This window comes from Scheffersomyces stipitis, chromosome 5 (assembly GCF_000209165.1).
Source record: "Scheffersomyces stipitis CBS 6054 chromosome 5, complete sequence".
NCBI lineage: Eukaryota > Fungi > Ascomycota > Pichiomycetes > Serinales > Debaryomycetaceae > Scheffersomyces > Scheffersomyces stipitis.
The window spans coordinates 92,326-105,267 of record NC_009045.1 but is presented as its reverse complement, the minus strand read 5'-3'; the positions used below and the strand labels follow the sequence as shown (position 1 = coordinate 105,267).

Below are 12,942 nucleotides of genomic sequence, written 5' to 3'. Positions count from 1 at the left end.
CTTTGAAGGCAAAATTGAAGAATAAGACTTATGAAGGTATGTATTTACTTCCTATGGAAATCAAATCAGGAAGAGAGTACACCACTCATCATGCCCAAACAATTCTCTACTCCCTATTGATCAAAGATAGATACGCCGTGGACATTAAGTCATATTTGCTTGTCTATACCAAAAATAATACTACAAAGAAATGTGATTTCAATTACCTGGACTTAAAATCGCTCGTGAATCATCGTAACAAACTTTCTCAGTTCTTCAAGGATGGATCCACAATTTACCCTGAACTCACCCCAGGCACACACTGTGACCGATGTGATGTCAAAGATGCATGTTTAACCTTGAACAGGTTAGTGGAGAATGAGACTGCAAAAGACAGTGGCATGTCAATAGTTGAATACGAAACTGCAACGAAACATTTAGGAGGAAACCCACAATACAATGAGTTTTATCAATATTGGTACAATTTACTTGTTCAAGAGGAATTAGTCATGAATGGTACTGTGAAGTACCTTTGGTTACATACTGCTAAGCAGAGAGAACAAAAAAGTGGAACTTCATTGGGCAACCTAGTTATAACTGCACAGGCAGATTCCATTGATCGTCAGAATCACTACGATTACACCTTTGTAAGAAAACAGGGATCATCTAGTCCAAGTATACATTATACACAATTGGTTAAATTTGACAAGATATTGATAAGTGATGAGTCTGGCCAATTTGCGATTGCCCGGGGAGTGGTCAAGTCAATTTCAGACTCTGCCATTGAAATTACCACTGTGAAGAGAATATTGACAACTGATGTAAGAAAGGGCGGCTTCAATAGGACAAACAACCAAGTTGTTCGGGGAGTGTTGCACAACTCATCAAATGATTCAATACTGTCTGAAAAAACCTTTCGAATTGACAAAGACGAAATGTACTATGGGATGGGACTTGCCAAATTCAATGTTCTTAACCTATTTCTACCAGACGGTGATGTAAGACGTAGGAAGCTTATTGTTGATTTTGCTCCACCAACATTTAACAATACTGAGTTACTGTCAACGAAAATTAATGGAAATTTCAACCCTGATCAATTGAATGCGTTTGAGACAGTTCTCAAGGCAGATGATTACTCTCTTATTTTGGGAATGCCTGGAACAGGTAAAACCACAGTGATATCTGAACTTATTAGGTTTCTTGTGGCAAACAAAAAGACTGTTCTCCTAGCGTCTTTCACCAACTCGGCAGTGGATAATATATTACTTAAAATTAAGGACTTTAAAGTTCCCTTTTTACGAATTGGATACTACCCTAGGGTCCACAAGGATATTCAACAATTTCTTCCTGATTGTGACGATAGAAGAATCCTTTCCAAGGAAGATTTCGTAAAAGCTTATCTTGATCCTCCAGTAGTAGCATCAACCTGTTTAAAAATTCAAGATCCGGTCTTCAGCTTGAGGGACAAGTTTGATTATTGCATTATAGACGAAGCTTCACAGGTTTCGATGCCAGTCTGCCTTGGGCCATTGAGATTTTGCGAAAAGTTCATCTTAGTTGGAGACCACTTCCAACTTCCACCTCTTGTCCAGAATCTTGACTCCGATGTTAGAAAAGGACTCTCACAATCGCTCTTCAAGATGCTAGCTGATGCACATCCATCAAGTGTTGTAGAACTCACCTACCAATATAGAATGTGCAAGGAAATAATGAAGCTCTGCAACGTCTTGATTTATGAAAACAGATTGAAATGTGGATCAGCAGAAGTTGCAAATCAAACGTTAAGAATTCCTAATCCTGAAGTCTTAGACAGTTATCAAATAGGCTTTCTTAGTTCGGAACAAAAATGGTTGCATAATGTCATAGAAGAGAACAGAAATGTTCTCTTTTTGAATCACGATAACCTTCCGGCATTGGAAACAGTATTGGGTGATCAGATCTCAAACAAGGTTGAAGCTGAGTTGGTTAGGCAGGTGGTTGAAACTCTTATTGGATGTGGGGTTCAGCAAGGTAATATTGGTGTCATGGCATTTAATAGGGGACAACTTCGGTTGTTAAAGAAGCATCTACATAATAGGGAGAATGTTGAAATTCTCACTGCCGACCAGTACCAAGGTAGAGACAAGGATTGTATTGTTATTTCCTTAGTGAGGTCTAACACAAAAAAGATAACGGGAGATTTAGTTAGGGACTGGAGAAGAATCAATGTTGCTGTTACACGTGCAAGATCGAAGTTGATAATCCTTGGTTCAAAGTCTACATTATCTAATGCAGACACCATACAAACGTTCATGAACCTTCTTTCTGAGAATGGATGGATTTACGAGCTTCCTCCTTCTGCACATGAATTGTATAGCATTGCCAATACTGGTAGTTCCCAAGCGCAGAATTCATCTTCAAACATTGTTGACTCCAAGATGTTGAATAATCATCCCTTCATTAAGGAAATGATCACGGAAATGATAGAGTAATGAAAACAACATAATTGCATAAATGTAGCATTAGAATATTCATAAATACATGTCTATAGATGACCTAAATTGCAAAAAAGTGAAATTCGAAGTTTCCTGCCCTTGCTGCTGCACCGATTCCATTGAAATTGAATCGAAAGTTCCAGCCATTTTGATTCTGTTGCTCTTCATTTGGAACATTGTTTCCTTGTCGCATTCTGCGTGCCTGGCGGATAACATTCTGAATAAAGAAGACGACAAAGAACATGAATGTAAGGAAGATCACAAGATAATCACCAATATCGTACTCTTCAAATTCGTCATCCCTCAAGAAATCACCTCCTTCGTGATGAGCTCTTGCTCGGTCACTCGCTCTATCAGTACCTTCATTTGCCTGTTTACCTGCATTGCTGATTTTCTTAAATGCATTGAACCAACCTGAAGACCCAGAAGATTCCTCTTGATTCTTGAATTGCTTTCGGTTAAACACATACTTCAATCTCAATCTCAAGAGGGCCCAATTAATTGGGGTCTTGTTACTCAGCTTGCTAGTCTTATCTTCCAAATTCTTCTTAATATCAATACTCAAGTCGTAGTAACGTTTGGCCATGAAGTAATCAACCGAATCATTGACTGGACCCAATCCATACTCATACATATTACCTACTTTATAGGCACCATACGATGATTTTAAGGATACAGCTGCCCTCATATAGTAATTGAAAGCTCTATCATTATCTTTCTCTAACGTGTTGTGTAATCCGTTCAAGAACATATCCCCCAAGAGAAGGGTAGCATCTACGTTATCTTGTTGAGAAGCTCTTTCAAGGTATCGGACAGAAGCAGAAACTCTTTCATGATCAAATGATTTTTCAGCTCGAGTAGATAGAATTGGTTGTAATTGGTAGAGCAAGTAGGCAGTTGATATTTGTGCGTTTTCCAATCCTTGTTCAGCTGCCATCAGGTAGCCGAGGAGGGCATTCTTAAAGTTTCCATATATCAACTCTTCGAAAGCATAAGATAACTGAGGCAAGAATATATGCTCCAATTTTTCAACGAAGACCTTATAGCAAATAGTGGTTCCTGGACAAGTGACGGCTCTCTCAGGTTCTATTTGCGAGGCTAGTCCAGATTGTAAGAACTCGGTGAAGTAGTATAAACCTTCGGTGCTTCCACTGAAAGTAGCCTTTTTGATACTGGAGTATATGTCCTTGGCGAACTTCCCTTTCCTAGGGTCATTTTCTGGACTCATCAGCATTAGCAACTTGGCCTGCTTTAATTTTCCTAATGCTGAAGTTTCACCTGCTTCCCGGTAGATACTCAAAGCCATGGAAGTGTTGATAGATTCGTTACCTAATCCATTCTCGTACACTTCGCCTAGGTCAATCAAGGCTTCTGAGTTTCGTGCTACTACAATGGAATTACGTAACCATTTCATTGCTTTATCATAATTCTTCGGTACTCCTTCACCAGTTAGATACATGTGGCCCAAAAGAGCTTGACAGTGACTGAGAAAGGTGCTGTCTATCTCATTTATTCTATGATAATTCAGGGAGCCGTACATCTGTTCACCCAAACCTACACAGTCTTGAATGTACTCGAATGCCCTTGTATAGTTTTTTGGAAGAAAATAATCACCAGAGTAATGGGTTATAGCATTCTGATAGAAGTTGATGTACTGGTGATCGTCGATATCGAAGAATTCAAGAAACTCTTCCTTGTCTTTATTGTGCCTTCTCGTCCGGGAGAAAATAGAATTGGCCGATTCGCTGAGTTTGTTCCCATAGAGCCCACCGTTGAAATCTACGATCTTGATGTTGTAGCGCAAACCTTTGTCTACATCACCTATGTTCTTCTGTATCATATCATAGCCAAAATGAGCCAATCGCGAGTAATAGTGCATTGCAAGTTCGCAATTCTCCGGAGTCCCTATTCCGTAGTAATGACGATACGCTAAAGCCATGATAGAGTTCAGGTCGCCGTTTTCCATGCCAAACTGATAGTACATTATAGCTTTAGAATCGTCAGCATCTATTTCTCCGAACATACCCGTTGAATACATAAATCCAAGCATGAAATACGCATGACCGTTTCCGGTATTTTCTACAGCCTTATGATAGTACTGCAATGCCTTGGGATAATCTACAGTTACAGAGTAATTGCCAAACGTATAGATGTCAGCCAATGTTATCATGGCCATTTGGTCATTTTCCGCAGCTGCAGTCTCTAATAGTGGCAAAACTTTCTTGGTAATAATCTCTGGTACGTGCCGTATTTGCCTGCCATCGTAATCCTTGAGTGTGGAGTTATAATTGGGTATATATAAGTTGTCGTCGATATTGTCGTTATTGTACAACGGCGATCCTCGGTATGAATCGTCAGGAATTTCCGCTAGATATCTTAAAGCTTGTCGGTAGTAACCAGACTCGAACAGAGTTGCTATTGCAAAAGATAGTATGAAAATATGGGCAATATAGTGTATCTTCATGATGAAAAAAGTATCTATGTGAAATAGCAATGATTCGATAGCAAATGATTACAATTGACGATTTTGGAGATTATGACGAAATTGATGTCTCTACTACTGAATAATTTTGAAATGTGTGATGACAAGAAAGAACTTAGCGTCTTCGTTTAATACTCAATGGCTTCAGAGTAATGAATAATGAGTCTTGATATTTGTTTCTTCCAGATTTTGGAATTTCTAAATCTGATTTCAGTTAAATCAACTCAAGTGGATCAATTCAACAAAGGACAAAGTGTAAATTATCCAGACACTTGTTCTGATTATATATGACTATTGGATATTAGAGCTGAAGAGTCTTACTCTAATATACTTCCAGAACTGGTGACGTTGCAACGATTCTGGAGTTAATGGTCACGTGATATATTCGATAGGAGACTCTGGAAATGTAATGATCCTGAGGCGTTTCGTGTATTTCACGTTCAATTGTTATAATATTCACAATAAGTGCTAGTAGCAAGAGAAAGACTAAATAGGGTCAGTTTTGACTATTTTGAACAAATTCAGTTATTTCTAACTCACTTCTTGATGCTATTTATGGGGGCCAAGTAAGATGTCGTTTCGGCTACGTAATGTCGTCTCACCCACAATGTCGCAGCACTGCCATACCGATCTGTTGTTCATTATCAGATCGAATTTTCCACTTATTACATTTCTTTAAAACAGTTGCACTTTTCTATCAATCCAGCATCGCCTTTTTCGTAGCATTCTGGCAAAAGGCGTATTTAGTACCGATTCGTTATTTTCAACATTTTCACTAAAATTGTTGTATAATTGGCTCCTTTCCATTTCCAGATTTGTGACACAAGGGCTCCTATCAGTGATCGGATAGAAGAGAACTGAAATACTAGTTGAGTGCTTTCTTTTCGCAGTTAGAGCGTCTGATTTCTCCCACACAGTGATGCAGCCTATTCAGCTATCTGATGATCTGTCTTCTGTTGCTCCGGAGGCGATTTTCCGGTCAGCCCCTATGACGTTAGTGCAGTTCTATGTGACAATAGAGTTGGCTAGAGATATGGTTTATACTTTGGGGAATCTTGGCGATGTCCATTTCCGAGACTTAAACTCCAAGTTGACACCATTTCAGAGGACATTTGTGCTGGAATTGCGTAACATTGACACCATGGAATCACAGCTTGCATTCCTCAATTCCATTATGATTAAGTATGAAACGATCAAGAGTGATGTGTTTGTCAATTTGAAGGCGGATATGGACCCGCTTCCTACTACGTCAGAGATGGACGACATGAAACAGAAAATCACAACGTTTTACGACAGAATAAAGCACTTGGATAACTCGTACAACGTACTAAATGAACAGAAGATGGCAGTAGTGGAAAACAGACATGTGCTCAATGCTGTAACCGACTTCCACAGCAGCAGTCTTATAGGTGGATATAACGAGTCGCGTATTTCTCTCTCTCTTTCTGATGGTGCAGATGATGATAATGTAGCACTTTTGAATAACAGAAACAACAGCATGGAATTGGGTTCCGAAACAATCAATCTTGAAGAGTCAGGTTTCGATGCCATTTCCGGGACAATTGTAAGAGAAAAAGTACCTCTTTTGAGAAACATCTTATGGAGAACCATGAGAGGTAACTTGTATTTCCATGACGTGCCAATAGATAACGAGAAATTGTTTGACTATAATGCAACCCAGGAGGAGTTGGTCAACAAGAACGTCTTTATTGTGTATATACATGGAGATTTGTTGAGAACACGAGTGAGAAGAATCATCCAGTCCCTTGATGGGAACATCTTCGACAATGTCAACGGGGGAGCATCTGCCAGGGCAGCTACCTCTTCTGAATTAAATGCGAAGATCACGGATTTGAACAATATTGTTATGACCACCAAGAACCATCTCATTGCCGAGTTGTTAATTTTTCAGGAGGCGTACCCAGACTATTGCTTTATAGTACAAAGGGACAAGTTAATCTACCAAACACTCAACAAGTTCGATGAAGACAGCACTAGAAGGTGCTTGGTAGGAGAAGGTTGGATTCCCACCTCTGACTTTGGACTTATTCGTCAAACATTGAGACATCTCGTACGAGAAAAGACTCGTCGTGGCGACGGAGAAAGTGACTCTCAGGAATCGGTTCCTTTAACTCAACAAGGGTCATCTCCAAATCCCGTGAGCCAGACGTATACTAATCTTGGTAGTGGTAATTCATCGTTATTTGCCATTGATGATGCAACAGACGATTTTTCAGAGTTGGAAGACGAAGAATATGGTTCTTTGATCGCTATTGTCAATGAACTTTCGACTAACCGTACCCCGCCTACCTATCATAATGTAAACAAATTCACTTCCGCTTTCCAGCTGATTATAGACGCCTATGGTATAGCCACGTACCAAGAAGTGAATCCAGGATTGGCCACGATTGTAACATTTCCCTTTATGTTCGCCATCATGTTTGGTGATATCGGACATGGTTTGATAGTCTTGCTCATCAGTTTGTACCTTATCAAAAATGAGGTGCACTTTGGTGCCATGAGGAATAAGGATGAAATTTTTGAAATGGCTTTCAATGGTAGATACATCATCTTGCTTATGGGTCTTTTCTCCATGTACACTGGATTTTTATACAATGATATCTTCTCTAAAACAATTACCTTATTCAAATCTGGCTGGGTATGGAATTTTCCTAAGGATTACGATTTTACCAAAGACGGTCCGGTGACATTGGTTGCTGAGAAGGCCGCACGCACATATCCTATAGGTCTCGATTGGGCCTGGCACGGAGCTGAAAACAACTTGTTGTTCACCAATTCATACAAAATGAAACTTTCTGTTTTGATGGGTTTTGTCCATATGAACTACTCGTTGTTTTTTAGTTTGGTCAACTATAGATATTTCAAGTCTAGGGTCGATATCATCGGTAACTTCATTCCTGGTTTCTTATTCATGCAGAGTATATTTGGTTATTTGTCTTTGACCATCGTCTACAAATGGTCAGTAGACTGGTTAGGAAAAGGTAAGCAACCTCCAGGTTTACTTAATATGTTAATCAATATGTTTTTGGCTCCAGGTAAAGTTGAAGAACAATTGTACCCAGGTCAGAAGTATATTCAGGTATTCTTGGTTCTTGTCGCATTAGTTTGTGTTCCATGGATTTTGGTGTACAAACCTTTGACATTAAAACGTCAAAATGATAGAGCAATTCAATTGGGTTACAAGGACTTACACTCGCAAGCCAACCATTCTATTCAACTACACGAAGAAATGGAAGCCACGCAATTAGAAGAAGATTTGAATCACGATCCCGATGATGATGATTTTGAGATTCTGGACGATGATTTCCATTTCCCAAATGATATTGAGCCTTTGCATCATAATTCGACCTCCCATGGCGAAGACGGAAGCGATTTCAATTTTGGAGATATAGTTATTCATCAAGTAATTCACACAATTGAATTCTGTTTGAATTGTGTCAGTCATACTGCTTCCTACTTGAGATTGTGGGCTTTATCTTTAGCTCATGCACAACTTTCAACTGTGTTATGGACAATGACTATCCAAAACGCATTTTATACAACAGGCAATGCAGGAATAGCAATGGTTGTTGCGCTCTTTGGTCTTTGGTTTATATTGACGGTGTGTATCTTAGTTTTGATGGAAGGAACATCGGCTATGTTGCATTCGCTCAGATTACATTGGGTTGAGGCTATGTCCAAGTTCTTTGAGGGCGAAGGCTATGCGTACGAACCCTTTACATTCAAATCAATTGATTTATAGAATTTCAAAGATTTCAAGTTATGGCATATAAAAGACCAACAGTCTTCAAATATATACAATGATTCATATGTTAAAGTTTCCACGATCTGCTCTCTCTTTCGATTGAAGCTATGACCCACAAAGCAACCAAGCACATAGTGCTTGCAACGAGTAGAACACCGTTGTAGATCATGGGTTTCTTAAAATCGTTCGGTTTCAAACCATGGTTAGCAATCATCAATCCAGCAATTGGCGAACCTAAGAAATTGCCAATGCCTCTACTGAAATACATTAATCCGCTCATAGCTTGATAATTGGTAACTCCAAACAACTCCACCAAGCATGTAGGTAATAAACTGATAATTGCACCTGAAAAAACACCGTATAATACAATAAACGTTAGGAATGTATCTCTCGTTTCCACCATCCATAATGCAAAAATCGTAATAGCACTAAGGAAACTACAAATGATAATCATATTGAGACGGCCAATCTTATCCCCGCCAAATCCGAAGACAACCTTGAACGCAGCATTAATTGCGTTATTGATACCAATAAACAAGGCGCCTTGGCTTCTGGTGAATCCCAAACTCTGGGCGTAGGAAGACATAAAAATCAATGGAATCAAGTACCCTGCCGATTGGAGCATCGAGCCTATAAGCTGTAGCCATACTTTCCATGAGCCTAGTTGTGCTACTTTGAACAACCTGTTGTTCGTCCTGAAGCTGGCGCTGGAAGGTTCAACGACAAGCATACTAGCGGTATACGTCAAGAATAAGTTCATGAACCCCAAGGTCCTAAGTGTCCACTTATAGCCCACTTGAACGATGAGATACCTGGTTAATGGAGCAATGGCCAAACCACCAACTCCTGTGCCACTGAATAGAATACCCATAGCGATTGCTCTGTGTTGGTTGAAATAAACCGGAGCACAAACCACAGGAGGTAGATATACGAGACTAGATCCCACTCCATATATCAACCCTTGTGTCAAAATAAATTGATAGAGATTGTGAGCAAACCCAGCAAGAATCAATCCTAGCGACATCAAGGTAGCTCCCATGAACATGATAGTTCTGGGCTTAAAGTAGTACATCAATGTCTTGTTGAATATGCCACATGTATATGTTAGAGCAGTACCAAAGGTACCTACAATAGCGATTTGAGAATCGGAGTATTTGGAAAGAGGGCCATCCTTGGCCCCGTAGAATTCCTGGAAAACTCCATAGGAAAATCCTATACCGAAAACGACAAAGTTGCAGACAAACCCTGACAACACTGTTTGGATTCCATCCTTATTTTCTCTGATGTTCTGAAGAACAGTCTTTTGTTCCCGTATATCATCACTAATGGAAGAAACCCCCTTTGGCTGAGTCATCGTCGACATTTCGATGTCAGAAGTCATTTCGGGTGAGCTTGTTAGTTTCTAAATTGGGATTAAGATGGCCATTTACACGAGAAAATGATCTACTATAAGACTCTGCAGTTTCTGTTTTCGAAAACCAGCAGAAAGAGTCATCCACCTATTGGTCGTGAATAAATCCGATCGCTGAGTTTAAGATTTTGACATATCTGCTCCGGGAAAAAAAAACTAATCTGATTCCGAAAAATTCCTTCCCATGCGCACCTTAATCCAAAAAAGATACCGGGGTACATGAATATTTTGTGAGATTTAAAACAAGATTTTGCGGTCCCCAATTAAAGTTTGAGAAATACTATCATGTCTTCCAATAAAATAACTAGCCACGGTAGTCTTCAAAAGGAAATACCTACGAAAGGGGATTACAAGTACGCGTGGAAGTTCATTGCTGCTAATAATACATTGTATGAAGTTAAATAATCGAGCCCCAAAGCATGCTTTTTCTGTACATTTGTGTTGTGGTTTTTTAGTTGCAACTTAAGCCCATGCAGAGCCTTACGCTTATCGTCTAGTCGTCCAAATCAATTCTCTTACCTGAAGTAAGCATTCTCTGTACTTCGTCTAAAGTCCAAGGTCTCACTCTATTTCTCATCTTTGTATGGAGTTTTTCCTTGACAAATTCAACTGGGCAATTCCTTCTTGCTGCCTCATCCTCAATAAACTTGATAATCTTTAACCGAGTGTGTCTAAATTGTCTTTCAGAACTTCCATGAACCTTTAACCATTCTGTCACGGTAATTTCATGGTCTTTCAACTCTTGTTCCAAACCCTTAAAATCGTCCCACATTTCAAATAAGGTAGTAGCCTGTCTGGACAAACGCCTCCTCAAAACTGTTTGACGTTCTATTTGTTTTGGAGTTAATGGTGGTGGCTGGAAAGGAGTGCTGCTTGGCCGCTCGCTGGGTGGTTGTACTATACTTTGGTTGATTATCGATTGTGTGTTGTTTGTGATGGAAACTATGTGTTGCTGTTGGCTGTGTGTGTTGCTATTCAATTTTGCAAGTAATTCAATGCTGTTATTCAATCCTTGTTTAATATTTGTGTTGTTGATGGACGAAATAAATTCACTAGTTTCTGATAGACTTTGTTGAACTAGAGGGATCATATTCTTGTTCCTCGTAGATAAGAGAACAAGAAGACCATTTGTAGAATTTTGGATCTTTTGCATGTATTCACTCTGGCGCTGAAATACTTCATTTTGACGCTCGATGAAATCACTGAGATTGGAAAATATAACCCTCTGTTCAGAGTAATAATTGCCTAGTTGCTCTTCCAAGTTCTTAATTTTACTATTTTGAATTTCGATAATTTTTTGAAGGTCTACCTTGTTATCGCTGCTATTTTGATCATATTCCTCGACTTCCCCATTCATATCATAGTCTTCCTCTTCTGGTGGAAAGAATGTAGGAGTTCCCTCGATTATCCCAGCAGCTTCAACTTCATTGCAGAAGTTGGTAAATAATTCCGAGCTGAAAATTGGATTTCTGGAAACTGGATTAGATGGATATTTCTTCTTGATTATAACCATATCTTGACACAAGGTCCTTCTAAGCATCATCAATAACTGTCTGATTCTAGTCATGGCCAAAGACTCTTCTGGATTTGGCTTATTGATGAAAGGGAAGATTTGTTCAAGCAATTCCTGTGGAGGTTCTACTGAATTTCTTGCTATATTGTAGTCAGTGAAAGATTCGAAACCGGCCAAGCTCAACATGACCAGATGAGGAAGATGGTCAATGTCCAACAGAACTAACTTTTCTTGAATGTCTAAAGTTTGAGTGACTAAAAGTTTATTAAGGTTGATATCCTTATAGTTTAAACCACTTAGGCTTAGGGCATTGATGGACGATTTATGTTGTTGACTATAAGATATGGCGGATAGCTTATTGTTTCCTTTCAATAGCTTGACATCTTCTAGGGAGAGTTTGTTCTTGTAGTCCGAGACCATGAATTCAAGTGATCCGTACTCATCTGGAATATGGAATCTACTGAACAAGTAGACTGCTATGGCCAAGTGAGGACAAAATTCCACGAATTTATTTCTGAAACATCCATAGTATTGATAAGCGTGTTCTGTGTTATTTAAACTGTTATTGTTGGGAGTCTTGATTACTAGAGCGTCGACATAATTAATTTTTGTGGGAATTATATCACCAAGTTCTAATTCTCTCTTTTGAAGATTCTTGAGGTATAATGAATGTGTTAACGAGAAATCGACTAAAGTGCGGAGTAACTTATGGTTATTTAAATAACTGGCATTGATATTTTTTGCAGCCCATAGAGGGCGAAGCAATTTGTAGTAATCACGGATCGAGTATTCATTTATGTCAATGGAACTATCTTCCGAGTCGGACATATCGTATTGTATAAATAATTCTTGTTGTTACTATGTTTGCAATTGGTATTTTTGATTAATATCTAGGGTGGAGTTGGGGTCAAGTGAGTTTGTAATTGAGGGGTGTCACTGTTTATATATTAAGCCAACTCGTCCGTTTATAATTTTGTATAAGGTCTATTAATTATGCAAGGTTGACAAGTAATGATTAATCGTGACCAACAGGGGTGATCAAAGAGTTCAGTATGATATCAAAGGAGGAGCAGCCACCGATAAGAAAGTACACTGCCGTGTCAAACTGTGGCCCACAGTATATTGGTTGACGTATGGGTCTTGTAAGTATAAAATCGAAGCTGTAACTGTGGTGATGTAGTGTTTACGAAGTAGGTATGGTAGAGAGGGACACTTTCAAGGAGAACGATCGTATGATACTGTCACGAAGATTTAATGCATATTCGATGGTAAACATGAACAGTTTGTAACTTGAATAAAAGAAGAAAAAGTGTGATA

The 12,942-nt window shown here is 39.1% G+C and overlaps 3 protein-coding genes across 3 annotated transcripts; 1 reads left to right on the top strand and 2 right to left on the bottom strand. All coding sequences in view use genetic code 12, as the record gives it.

The window, feature by feature from the left end:
- Positions 1 to 2,514: 2,514 nt before the first annotated feature.
- HRD3 (protein responsible for ER-associated degradation (ERAD) of numerous ER-resident proteins) lies at positions 2,515 to 4,917 on the bottom strand (the record flags this gene model as incomplete). Its single annotated transcript, XM_001384636.1, has 1 exon — positions 2,515 to 4,917. One exon carries the CDS (start codon positions 4,915 to 4,917, stop codon positions 2,515 to 2,517), a length of 2,403 nt encoding a protein of 800 aa, XP_001384673.2.
- Positions 4,918 to 5,635: 718 nt separating this feature from the next.
- On the top strand, positions 5,636 to 9,511 carry VPH3 (vacuolar ATPase V0 domain subunit a). The gene has a single exon (XM_001385004.1). The coding sequence runs from the start codon at positions 5,855 to 5,857 to the stop codon at positions 8,696 to 8,698; it is 2,844 nt and encodes a 947-aa protein (XP_001385041.2). The 5' UTR covers positions 5,636 to 5,854; the 3' UTR covers positions 8,699 to 9,511.
- Positions 9,512 to 10,605: 1,094 nt separating this feature from the next.
- PICST_31869 (predicted protein) lies at positions 10,606 to 12,453 on the bottom strand (the record flags this gene model as incomplete). Its single annotated transcript, XM_001384635.1, has 2 exons — positions 10,606 to 11,451; positions 11,536 to 12,453. The coding sequence occupies 2 exons, from the start codon at positions 12,451 to 12,453 to the stop codon at positions 10,606 to 10,608; spliced, it is 1,764 nt and encodes a 587-aa protein (XP_001384672.2).
- Positions 12,454 to 12,942: the final 489 nt, after the last annotated feature.